The 13,396-nt window shown below is 39.3% G+C and overlaps 1 protein-coding gene across 2 annotated transcripts; it reads right to left on the minus strand.

Moving 5' to 3' along the window:
• Nucleotides 1-4: 4 nt before the first annotated feature.
• Nucleotides 5-13,074, minus strand: adamtsl7 (ADAMTS-like 7). Of its 2 annotated transcripts, none has more exons than XM_049472197.1 (12): nt 12,840-13,074; nt 9,834-10,017; nt 8,861-9,036; nt 8,548-8,659; nt 8,248-8,430; nt 6,910-7,039; nt 6,581-6,797; nt 5,607-5,780; nt 4,109-4,285; nt 3,092-3,271; nt 2,646-2,790; nt 5-495 (listed from the first exon to the last, which is right to left on the minus strand). In XM_049472197.1, the coding sequence occupies exons 1-12, from the start codon at nt 13,005-13,007 to the stop codon at nt 353-355; spliced, it is 1,989 nt and encodes a 662-aa protein (XP_049328154.1). In that variant the 5' UTR covers nt 13,008-13,074; the 3' UTR covers nt 5-352. The 2 variants fall into 2 exon arrangements, with proteins under 2 accessions (XP_049328154.1, XP_049328153.1); XM_049472196.1 differs by having other exon boundaries at nt 8,248-8,433; nt 12,840-13,073.
• Nucleotides 13,075-13,396: the final 322 nt, after the last annotated feature.

Here is a 13,396-nt window from a genome sequence, read left to right on the forward strand (position 1 = left end):
AGGGTTACAAAATGTAAACATTTTTTAAACATTGGTGAAAACTTCTTAACAAACAGCAACAGAAATTCTAGAAAAAATTGGCATTTTAACATTCAGAAAAGTAGAAAACATGGTTCCTTCTTTGGCGCTACCTGGATATCTGGAGATGTTCATCAGTTCTGCATCCTTTTATCTCCATGACAACATACAACATGACAAGATACTGTAGTACCCTGGTGGTGGTTCTTTTTTTTTTTATATAACAGACCAAAGAATCACATGAATAATAATGATCTTCCTTCCGTCACAAAAGACAGTGATGCTTCCTGAAGTTGCATGTCAGGAGATGAAGCCACGTCTCGGGATGAGGGCATCACCTGAGGGTTCGGACGGTCTCCTTTTTCCGGAAGACTCGGGAGCAGGAAGTGCAGCAAACGTCCTGGTAATACGAATACACGCACAGCCGAGCCTCTACCACCAGCACACAGTTAAAGTATACGTCCCTGCAGGACTGATCTAGAGGAAAAAACAGAAAGACCAGGAACTAGTTTAGAAAATGATTGCATTTTTTTTTTTTTTTACATCTTTAAAAGTTTCCTCAAACTCGTACTTCTATCTCTTTGGGTCCAAAAGTGTTTCTACCGTGGCGTCACTCAAAGATCCCTCTGAAGCTCCATCCCGGCACAAATGTTTTGGTTTGTGGAACGTTTTCTGAACGTTACTTGAAACTTTGGTTCTTGGAATGTTCAATCTGGCAAATTTTATGGAGCTTTTTTTTATTCATGGTTTTTAAAAGTTCTGGTAACGTTGCTACAACATTAAATGGTATCAATGTTTTAAGTAGAAAACATGGTTCCTTCTTTGGATGCTACCATGAATTTTTGTTCGTTTGTTTGTTTAACATTAATTCAGAACATTTTTCTGAACGTTACCTGTAACTTTGGTTCTTTAGAATGTTCAAGCTGGCAAATTTTATGGATGTTCTTAGAGCTTTTTTATTTATGGTTTTGAAACGTTCTGGTAACGTTGCTGCAACATTAATTCTATCAACGTTTTAAGTAGAAAACCTGGTTCCTTCTTTGGACGCTTCCATGGATTTTTTTTGTGTTTTCTGAACGTTACCTGTAACTTTGGTTCTTTAGAATGTTAAATCTGGCTAATTTTATGGGTGTACTTACCATTTTTAAATGTTCTGGTAACGTTGCTGCAACATTAATTGTATCAACGTTTTAGGTGAAAAAAAAAAACAGGGTTACTTGTAACTTTGGTCCTTTAGAATGTTCAATCTGGCAAATTTTATGGATATTCTTTAGAACCTTTTAATTTACCGTTTTTAAACATTCTGGTAACGTTGCTGCAACATTAATTGTATCAAAAAACATGGTTCCTTCTTTGGATGCTACCATGGATTTTGTTTGTGTAAGATTAATTCAGAACATTTTTCTGAACGTTACTTGGAACTTTGGTTTTTAAAATGTTCAATCTGTGTCAGTGTTTTAAGTAAAAAAAACATGGTTCTTAGAATGTTCAATCTGGCAAGTTTTATGAAAGTTCTTAGACCTTTTTTTATTTATGTTTTTGAAACGTTCTGGTAACATTGCTGCAACAATAATTGTATCAACATTTTAAGTAGAAAACATGGTTCCTTCTTTGGACGCTTCCATGATTTTTTTTTGTGTAACATTTAATTCAGAACGTTTTTCTAAACAGTTTTTGGAACTTTGGTTCTTTAGAATGTTCGATCTGGCAAATTTTATGGATGTTCTTAGAACCTTTTTATATTTGCAACATTAATTGCAATGTAGAAAACATGGTTTCTTCTTTGGACGCTACCATGGATTTTTTTTTTTTGAGTCAAATTAATTCTTTAGGATGTTCAATCTGGCAACTTGGATGGATGTTCTTAGAATCTTTTTTATTTTATTTTATCTGGTAACGTTGCTGGAACATTAATTGTTTTAACGTTTTAGGTGAGAAAAAAAAAAAACATGGTTCCTTCATTGGACACTACCATGGATTTATTTATTTTTTTGAGTAACATTAATTCAGAACATTTTTCTGAACGTTACTTGGAACTTTGGTTCTTAAAATGTTTAATCTGGCAAGTTTTCTTGAATGTTTTATTTAACGTTTTTAAACGTTCTGGTAACATTGCTGCAGCAGTAATTGTGTCAACGTTTTTAGTGGAAACATGGTCCCTTTTTTGGACGCTACCATTAATTTTTTGTGTAACATTAATTCAGAACATTTTTTCTGAAAGTTACCTGTAACTTTGGTTCTTTAGAATGTTTAACCTGGATGTTCTTAGGACTTTTTTATTTATCGTTTTTAAATAAAACGGTCTGGTAACGTTGCTGCAACATTAATTGTATCAACGTTTTAAGTAGAAACATGGTTCCTTCTTTGGACGCTAGCAAAAAAATTACAATGCTACCTTATTTGTCTTGCTGGGATTGTTATAAAAGAAAAGTTCTAATAACAGTGATGCAAGCTAATATTATGTCTAGAAGATTTAAAAAAAAAAGAAAAAAAAAGGCTTTCTTTTATTAGCTCCACACTTTAATCAGTTAACTTTAATTATCACCAGGGGGCGCTATAGAAAACTACAGCTTCACATCATTAATGCTATGTCTATTCTATTCTAATTTATTTATTTATTTATTTACCAATCTCTGGCAGGCAGATGTGTGTGTTACACTCTTCCTGTCCAGCAGGGGTCAGAGCAGGATCACAGCCATCACTATGGGTCAGGTCATCTCCTAAACACTGCACCTCCCGGACCCTGTAGCCGCCTTCGCAGGAACGAGAGCACTGATTGGATAAGAGAAAGATCTGTGAGAAAAAGACATTTATCATACTGCCCTTCAGCAGCGGAGTCCAGCTCAACATGCTTGGAGGAGAACACGAACCAGGAGTGGAGTATAGCTATCCAAAAGCAGTGTGTAAGACTGGTGGAGCAGAAAAATGATAAATCATGTCCTGGAAGTTACGCACTTGCCCTCCCTGGCAAAAATTCGTAATTGGGTCTGTAGAATTGACTCTAACTCGACAATCTGCTCCACTGTGTGTTTTTTTTTATTGTGTATATAGTGTTTATTTGTGTGTGACATACTGAACTCCAGTCGGTGGTGTACCACTGTGCTCCACAGCTCTTCAGAAGGCAGGGTTGTGAATTCGGGGGGCGGGAAAATTGGGAACAGTTCGCATCTGAAGTGACTTCCAATTGGCTGTTGCTGTGGAGAACACAGACCACACCCCTAGTCTGGGTACCATTGCCACACTCAGATGAGCACTGTAAAGAACACAAACACAGTATTGTGATTAAGATATAGAAGATAAACCTGTGTAAATTGTGAGATATTGATCCACACTTTTACATCACAGACCCGTAACGTCACACTGTTAGACAACCTGTGACCTGTAACACCGATTACTGTTACACCACTCTTTCACAACACTTTATGCTGTTACACAATAGTCCTGTAACACTTTGCTAATAGTTATAACTTTAAAATCGAATGCTATACACTGTTACATGTCAGTGCTGTAACAGAAATCTGTTTTTAGTCAATGGTGTAACACTTTTCACAGTTTTTTTTTTCAATTTTACCAAATTGGAATATAATCAGGAAGAGGAAGATGGATGATCACAAGCCATCAAACCAGCAAACCAAACTGAACTGCTTGAATATTTGCACCAGGAGTGCAAAGCATAAAGTTATCCAAAAGCAGTGTGCAAGACTGGTGGAGGAAAAATGCCACATTAAAAAAAAAAAACAGGGTTATTCCACCAAATATTGATTTCTGAACTCTTAAAACTTGATTATGAATATGAACTTGCTTTCTTTGCATTATTTGAGGTTATTTCAGCCATTTCTCATTTTTTTTGCAAATAAATGCTGTAAATTACAGTATTTTATTTGGAATTTGGGAGAAATGTCTGTAGTTTATAGAATAAAACAACAGTGTTAATTTGACTCAAACATAAACCTATAAATAGCAAAATCAACCGGTAACTCCTTACTGTTACACCACTGACCTGCAACACTTCAGACAAGTTAATTTAAAGGAATTTAAAGTACAGGAATTCAGTAAAACTACTGTTGTAAATGTATGTAGTTTTGGGTACCTGTCCCCAGGGTCCTGTGTACCACTCTGTTCGGTGTGTGCAGGCTCCCAGGTTACAGGGTGTTATTTCCCCTGGTTTATCTTCATCCTCACAGCCGTCCAGAGGAAGAGAAGCAGTCTGACCCATCATACACACCACTGACCTACTGCGACTGCCCTGACCACAGTCTGCAGAACACTACAGACACAAGACAGACTCTTTTTTTTTTTAAATACCACTGACTTTATCTTTATCTACATTCTGTACATCTTTACACTCTACAGACCCATCAAAAAAACGATGCATCCTTTTCTTCTTGCATGACTACGTGGTGCTTTCAAGGTAAAGTATCTACAATGATCCATAATGAATCCGCTATTTATTAGGCTCTTTCATGCTATTTCTACTTGAAAGGAATTGCATAGTTATTTTAGGTAATCAAATGATTAATACAAAAAAAATCTAGAATTAATGTTGTTAGAGTGATATTAAAAGCAGCTGTAAGGAAAGCAGAAACAAAGCTTTAATGCTTTAAAATATTGTAATGTTTACCGTATTTTCTGCACTTAAAATGCTTTAGTTTTGCCTAAAATCATCAGTGCGCCTTATGTATGAACGTTTGCACGTTTTTTGCACTGTGCCTACAGGATCCAGCAACTTCTAGTGATGTAAAATGACCGTGCATTTGTCCTGTGTGGGCATCCATACTTTGATTATGTCAGGAAAGCATGGCAACATTCTTGTTCACTTCGATATAGGCATCATTAGTCGTGTACAACATTAAAAGGAGGGAAAAAAAAAAAAAATTAGCCCTCACACTACGAAAACTTAGTATGCTCTCTACACAGTTAGCAATGCTAAAATAATGTTTTATGATGGGATTTTTTGTGAGAATAAAGTTGAATTGTTCGTCTAAGGTGGGAGCAGGCGAGTTTTGGCACAGGAAGGCAATGCCAGGCGAGTTACGCCACTATCTGGGCTTCGAGTATGCTTTATGCTAAAAAATCACTCAACTGATAAACACTGAAGATGAAGAATTTAACGGATTTGTGGAAAGGAACAAACTAAAAAAAAATCAGTGTATTGTTTTGTATTTTACGTCTTACAACTGAACAATCTTGAGTTCATCTTGTTTCACGTAATGTGCCTGAGTGTGCCGGAGAGAGGCTGAGAGTCTTCAGCACAGTGATGCTTTTACAAAAGTTTGGAGGAAAATGAAGTGTGGATGAAAGTAGCAGATGGCTCTATAGGTAGACAGCATGGCCTTGAACACACTCCCAACAGTACGCATGCTTTAGAACATGGAATCGTACAAGCCTACTAGGAGGCCAAAGTGCGTTCCCATTACGCAAAATCTGTGCATGCTGTCAGCTCTGAATAGTTTTTTACCATTTGTAAATCAATTCAGCATCATCCACATCTGAACGAATCGAGATGCATCCAAAATCAATTATTTTTACCACCCCTACATTAGATATTAATAATTAAAGTATGTAATTAATGTGTAATGTAAACTCACCCGGTCACTCCAGTGTGTGTAGAACCAGCTCTGAGTGCAGGTCCCCATGTCACAGTTCTCCAGGTGCTGGGGGCGCATGGGTACGTTACACTCTTCATCGGACGCCACATCACCCAGGTTATCCACGCACACCACCTCCCTACTGCGCTGACCCACGCCGCACGGTACCGAACACTAGCCGAGAAAGAGAACACTCAGCACTAACCTGTAGCACTCTATACTATTACACCAGAGACCCATAACACTTCATATTGTTACATCACTGACCAGTAACACTTTACATTGTTACACCATAACCTCATAAAACACTACTTTTGTTACACAACTGACTTGTAAAACTCCACACATTTTACACTGTTACACAACAGACTCTCCGCACCCCACACTGTTACTCCCTTGACCTGTAACTTTCCATACTGCGACACCATTGACACATAATACTCTTCACGGTTACACCATAAACCCATGAAACTCTTACTGTTACACCATTGACTCATAAAACAGACCTGTAACTCTCTCCACACTCTACACTGTTACACCATTGACATGTAACACTCCATACGGCGACACCATTGACCCTGACACATAATACTCTTCACTGTTATGGCATAAACCCATGAAACTCTTACTGTTGCAACACTGACTCATTAAAATAGACCTGTAACTCTCTCCACACTCTACACTGTTACACCATTGACCAATAACACTCCATACGGCGACACCATTGACCCTGACACATAATACTCTTCACTGTTACACCATAAACCCATGAAACTCTTACTGTTACAACACTGACTCATAAAACAGACCTGTTACATTCTCCACACTCTACACTGTTACACCATTGACCAATAACACTCCATAATGCGACACCATTGACCTGTAACAATCCACACCGCTACAGTACGTACAGAAACATCTTCAAGCGGAATTTAGAGAATTTTTATTTACAATCTTATCTCTTAAACACACACCTGACTCCACTCCGAGCGGATCTGCCACTGACTGCAGATCTTCAGCTGGCATGAGGTCATCGTCTCTGGCATCTCCGTGTGATCACACAGCGCCGTCACCACGGTGACCGTGCTGTTGGTGTGTCGGTGTCCTCGGGTCTGGCGGCAAAGGACTTGCCGGTACTGCGTGCCCAGACCACACGTCTTACTGCACTCTGACCATTCCCCTACATCCCAACTACACACACAATACACACACACACAAACACACACACAGTTCAAGTCATGATAAATTTAATGATGGGTATAATGCACACCCTAGGGTCACACCTCAGGGGGTGGTCACTCACAAGGCTGGACAAAGCTGTAATTGGCAGTCCTCTTCTTGGGGGGCGGGGCGAGGGGTGTGGCTACAGTGTTCTGCTGGCACAGTGGTTTGAGTGGAGCTCTCCACACAGCTGAACAACACCTGGCGCCTGCCTAACACACACACACACACACACACCAAATTTAAATTGGTAGTTTACCTCTTGAAAGGTCCCCAAACTGAACCCTGTGGGACCTCAAAATAGATATTAAACTAACCAGTTACCAAATCAGCTACAGTTAATTAAACATATCAATTAATATCTGAATAATAAACCTAGGGTTCTTTAGGGTAACTGCAAATTCAATTTAATACAATACAGTTGCAGGCAATTGCTTTATGGTTGAGGCATGCAAATCCTTGGATGCTAATTGGTGTACATAAACTTTTGAAAAATTACCATTACCATAAGGCACACCGCATTATGAAGCACATTATCAATAAACGTCTATTTTATGGTCTATTTTTTTATACATAAGGGGCACCGGATTATAAGGCTTATTATGCAAAACTAGTAAGGAACAGGGGTGTCGCCATGTTTTCCTTCTAATTCAGCAGGTCTTGCCCCTGGTGGTGGTGGTGGGTGGTAACTAAGTTAAGTAAAGTTAAGCTGATGTTAATGTGTCTGATGTTAATCTACACAGATTTCTCTTCTGAAAACTGTTTATTTGGGTGAGTAAAGTGCTTCTGCTTATCTACAGTAAGGCTAGCCACAGTTAGCGCTAGTTCCGGTAAGCCAGGGCGATATTAGCTAGCAGTTCATCCCACGTAACATGTTTTAACATCGTAAATATGCAGGCTAGAGTCCAATAATACTCACCTCTGAACGGTGAAAAAACTACAGCTAGTGCTTAGCGCAGTTAGCAGCTAATGCTAATGCTGCTCCAGCAGTGCTGTCCGGGGTTGGCAACAGGCTACAGGCTGATAATGCTTACCTCTGAACAGCAAGAGAGATAGCGCTTAGCACAGTTAGCGGTTAATGCTAGAGAACTAAACTGAAACTCCTGTATAACACTGTACTCCACTATAAGGCACACTGATTATTTTGGGGGAAATTAAAGGATTTTAGTGTGCCTTACAGTGCGAAAAATACGGTACCTGTTAGCTACATTAGCATTACAATAAAAGTAAAAGGTAAACATTTGTACGGTTACCATGGACCACAACTGCAATACAATCCCCTGATCTGATGATACAAATCTGAATAATACTTAATATAGAAGTCAAAGAGCAGAGAATGAAACTAAGTTTAAAATCTAGTTTAGAATCACTTCTTTTTATTATAAACTTTAATGGACTTCCCTTTTCTGCTATCCCCTACCTGTCCCACAGGTGGCGCTGCAGGGAGTGGTTTTCTTGGCAACCCAGCTATAACGGGGGAGTGGTCCAGGGGTTGTGGGGTCAGATGACACCTCATTAGTGTGGGCTCTGCCCACTACCTCATTAGAATTGGCCCCACCCACTTGGTTTGGGGTCCTGTCATTGTTCCCCAGTCCGTCACTGTCTTCTGACCAATGGAGAAAGAATGATTAGATACAGAAATCAGCTCGTATTTAAGAACGTATATTATTGCTATCAGTAGTGTAACACAGTGTTACAGTTCTGTTTGGGTGTTACCTACCCAGAGGCAATATTCCTGATGAACTACGAGTTTCGGGGAGGGTGTTGATGTGGTTTTCTTTGGGCAAAATATATTCGTAATACACTGTTATATTCGGCTGCTGATATATAACCTGAAAAGGACAGAAAACATATTATTTAACCTTCCAGCAATTATGAATCACGGCATAATAACCTGCAATGAATTGTTTTATTTATATTTTTATGCCAGGTGGTTGCTAAGGCATTTCAAGATGGTTGGTCATGCCAGTTGGTTTTAATGGTACAGTCACATTCCCTGTCCTTGTCTCAGTAAGGCGACAATAAGGTCTCACATAGAGATGGAGCTCCTGATTGGTTGGTCCCGGAGCAGTGATGGACTCTCCGGCTCTGCTGCGGATCTCATTGGGTCGTTTATAGGTCAGTACAGTTCCAGCAGCATGGAACCGCCCCGGTCTGTCAATCACCCACGCCCCATTTATTACCGGCTCACCACTGGAGGTCCTCAGAGCTGAGAAAACGAGAGAGAGAGAGAGAGAGAGAGAGAGAGAGAGAGAGAGAGAGAGAGAGAGAGAGAGAGAGAAAGAAAAGAGGTAGAAACAGTAAAGGAGGGGAAAAAATACAAGAGAATGTGAAATTTTTCACTAAAAGAAAAGTAGAATTTGATATAGAATTTCAAGTAGGATTTCATTTTCCAGCAGGACTTGGCACACTGCCCACACTGCCAGTTGATCTTGTATAATATTAAAATTTTGTGACACTGATTTTTTTAAATATTTTTTTTTTATTTGCTGTAGCCATAATCATCAACAATAAAATACCAAAAGAAAAGAAAAGAAAGCCACGAAAAAAAGGAAAAGGCCTCAAAACCAAAAGGCTCACAAAAAGAAGCAAAGAGATCTAAAAAGAAAGCCATAAAAAAAGATATAAAAGATCTCAAAAGAAAGCAAAAAGTAGAGTTTTGAGTTTGGTTATGTTTTAGTTTGGTTTATTTGAAGCTGAAAGCTGTCTTTGGTTTGTACGTGCCATTTTGAGGCATTTCCTTTGTTCTGTTTCCCGCCTTTTTTTGTGCACTGCTTCAGGGTTTTGTTTTAACAGAGTCTCGTAGTACTGGATGTTGTTGATGCCACTAGAGCGTGAACTTTAAGGGAAAGTGTGCAGGGTGTAAGCAGTGATTTGGGGCGGGTCCAAAAAACGGATAAATTGTCCTTAATGGAGTCAGATTAGTCCCTGGCCATGTAGCACCATCTTGTGCAAAGAACCTACTACACCTAAATCTGTCTGGATTAACATTTATTAACTATTTACCCAAGTAGTTCCTGGTTTTTCCAAGCTCCTGGATTCTGATTCGCTGAGCTCTGACAGGAAGTTCCAGGAGTTTGTGGTAGCCACTAGAGAGAAGCGAACGAGAGACTGTTCCATTTCTGAGATCACATGACGTCCCGTCACCTGAACACACACCACACACATCCTGCTGATGTTCGTCACACTCCTGCAACACACACATATACAGGGGTTGGACAATAAAACTGAAACACCTGGTTTTAGATCACAATAATTAATTGTGGTGACGGACAGTTCTGGTGGAAACAGGAGAGTTGAGGTGCACATTGTATTCTGCCGTGATTTGATCAGCCGTGGTTTTATGTTTTTTTACACAATCCGGGTTAGCCCCCAAACATCCCTTTCAGACAGCTTCCTCTTACAGCGTCCACAGTTAATCCTGTTGGATGTGGTTGGTCCTTCTTGGTGGTATGCTGACATTACCCTGGATACCGTGGCTCTTGATACATCACAAAGACTTGCTGTCTTGGTCACAGATGCTCCAGCAAGACGTGCACCAACAATTTGTCCTCTTTTGAACTCTGGTATGTCTCCCATAATGTTGTGTGCATTGCATTATTTTGAGCAGTAAAACTGTGCTCTTATTTCAGTGTGGTTCTCTGGAGTCCCAAAGCTTTAGAAAGACTTTGTTACCTTTTCCAGACTGATAGATGATCAATGACTTCAATGTTTTCTCATCTGTTTTTGAATTTCTTAAACACACTCTCAAAAACTTCTGAGGAAAAGTGTTCATATTACAAGTGCTAAGCTCTGTTCTCCCCAATTTTAGTCCCTTTCAGAATGAGCCGTTTAAGGGCTCTATCACTTTTTTCACAAACTCTATGTTAATTCTAAGCGTTTACCACACGTTAGTGTTAGCTTGTGCTAAATTGCGAAACAAAGTTAGTTCTGTGGTAGAAACACACAAAAAAATAAATCTCTCTTCTCTGCTGCCTTGCCACGGACCGTAGTTCTAGATCCTTCCCTCAGACAAAGTCTGCATGCTAATCCTGCTGTGTACTGTGCGATGTTCTAAACCAAAAATATCACCTGTTCTAGTGGGTAGTTGATGGATGAGGGGTGGCACCAGGGTGCCAGGGTGGTTCTATGCAGGTTTCTCTCTATATCTCTACCCTAAGGCGTATTTAAAGACCCCCGGCCACAACATAGCAGCCATTCCAGGACCAATAAAAACTGACTGCAGTAAAGCAGAGCTTTAAAGCTGAGTGATCTGCAGTGGGCAGTTAAGACTGTAATGATTTTTTTGGCTCAGGCAGCGCCGGGCACTCGCTCAAACAGTTGTTTCCACTTTCTCCTCCTCTAAACCCAAATCACAGGGATGATCAGAGAGATTTCACTCCTTTATCTGGGAGCCTTGCCCTCCGCATTCCCTCCATCACATCCCTCTGTTTGTCCGATCTGCTGACGATTAAAAAACATTAGCTTTACAGAAAAAGATTCAGCAGCGTTCGCCTTATCTACAGAGAGAGCTAATCAAAAACAAACACACAAACAATCTCCATAATAACACAGATAACAGAGAGAGAGAGAGAGAGTGAGAGAATGAGAAAAAGAGAATACAGGTTCAGAAGAGGAGAGTGTAAAACAGGATTCTCTCAGAGAAAGAGAGAGAAGAAACAGAGCAAGTGAGAAAAAGAGAAAACAGGGAGAGAATAGAAAAGAGCAAAAGAGTAAAAGAGAGACAGAGAGAGTGGCAGATAAAGAGAAAGAGAGAAAGACTAGAAATGAGAAAATGAGGAAAGAGGAAAACAGAGCTTTAGAAAGACAGAGAAAGAGACGAAGAAAAGAGAGAGCAGGCAGCACGATATGTTACAGACTGTCATAACCTGAACCTATAGCCGACTAAGTTAAGTAAAGTTAAGCTTAGTAAACAAAACTGTAATAAAAAAAAAGACTCTGAGTGTTCCGGTAAGCCACAGACTACAGTCGAATATCCTTTCCTCTGAATGGAGAAAGAGCTAGCACGGTGAGCGGTAATGCTAATGCTACTCCAGCAATGCTAGCAAGCGTTAGCTGCAGACTGAAGGCCGATAATACTCACCTCTGAACGGGAAAATAAATTCATACACAAGGAGCATCGGATTAAAAGGAGAACTGACGATTTTGGGGAAAATAAAAGGATTTTAAGTGCACAAAATACGGTAAATATCTTTGAGTGCACTATAGAGGCACCTCTCACAAGAAATTAGACTACCCCAAAGGATAATAGCCTTTTAAAGTGCACTGGAGGAAGTATTTTACACCCCTCTTGTGGCAAAACACAGTATCTAATCTGATCATCCATACCTGTGCTGGTAATGATGAGCTTCAGTAATGACAGTTTTCAGTTTTTTTTTTAAATAAATGTTGTGTTGATAGGTAAGCTACCTATCTACACTCACTAAAAAAAGAGTGCAAACCAATAAATTATGCATTAAAATAATTGTCTAATTGAAAAACAAAATACAATTTTAGAATGATTTAAAAAAAAGGTCAATTCATCTTAAAAAAAATGGTTTGAAAAGAAACGTTAATTTATAAAAAAAAAAAAAGTTAGATTAAAGTTTAAAAAGTAATTATTCATCTTTGTTATTATTCAAATTATAAAATGAATTAAATCTTAAATCTTTATTTTATTATAAAATGATTTAAATTTATTATCAAACATTGTTAGTTTAATCTGAAAAAAAAAGGTTAGATTACTCGTAAAAAGATAAACAATAAATACATTCAATTAATCAAAATAAATATTGCTTGAATATTGTTTGAAGTTTTTAAGTTTCAGAGTCTGGGTTTGGCACCAAAGTAGACGAAATATTAACGTTTAAAATAGTTTTGTAAAATAAAATCAAATGAAACAGATTTTAGGCAGTGTAATTAATAAGCAACTTGTTGTTTTGATATAAAAAAAAAAGTTTTCTAAGGAAAGGCTGGTAGTAGCCGGTGTGTGTTCAGAATGTGTGCAGGTGGGGGTGGTCCGGAGGGTCTTACCTGTGTGGGGGTTGTGCTGGAGTGGCTGTGCTGGGGTAGAGGCTGGGAGGGTGGGCTGAGGAGAGACAGCAGGAGGAAGATCTGGATCAGAGTCTGGATCCTCCTGAAGCTGAAGCTCCACACTGCCTGCTGCTGAAGAGCCATCAGGAGACTGAACCCACCAAACATCAGCAGAGAGAGAGAGAGAACAGAGAGAGAGAACAGAGAGAGAGAGCGAGAGAGAACAGAGAGAACAGAGAGAGAGAACAGAGTGAGTGAGAGAGAGAGAGAGAGAGAGAGAGAGAGAGAGAGAGAGAGAGAGAGAGAGAGAGAGAGAGAGAACAGAGAGAGAGAGAGAGTGTAAGGGGTTTTATCGTTATCCCTCTGGTGTTTTTGTGTGTTCTTTTGTAACGACTCACTCATTCTCTCTCTCTCTCTCTCTCTCTCTCTCTCTAAAAGTCTCACTGGCATCTCTCCATTTATATCACCCTATCATTTCTCTCGCTCAGTTCTCCGCCCGCCCTCATCTTTCTCTCTCTCTCCTTCACTCTCTCTCTCTTTATATCTCACTTTCTCTC

Source organism: Astyanax mexicanus, chromosome 25 (genome assembly GCF_023375975.1).
Source record: "Astyanax mexicanus isolate ESR-SI-001 chromosome 25, AstMex3_surface, whole genome shotgun sequence".
Taxonomy (NCBI): domain Eukaryota; kingdom Metazoa; phylum Chordata; class Actinopteri; order Characiformes; family Acestrorhamphidae; genus Astyanax; species Astyanax mexicanus.

Coding starts and splice junctions, on each gene's coding strand:
- adamtsl7 (XM_049472196.1), bottom strand. CDS start 13,007: ATGTTTGGTGGGTTCAGTCTCCTGATGGCTCTTCAGCAGCAGGCAGTG. Junction 9,037..9,833: donor AAAAACCAGGAACTACTTGG/GTAAATAGTTAA, acceptor TCGTTTTCTCAG/CTCTGAGGACCTCCAGTGGT. Junction 4,286..5,606: donor ACACACACTGGAGTGACCGG/GTGAGTTTACAT, acceptor TTGTGTCTGTAG/TGTTCTGCAGACTGTGGTCA.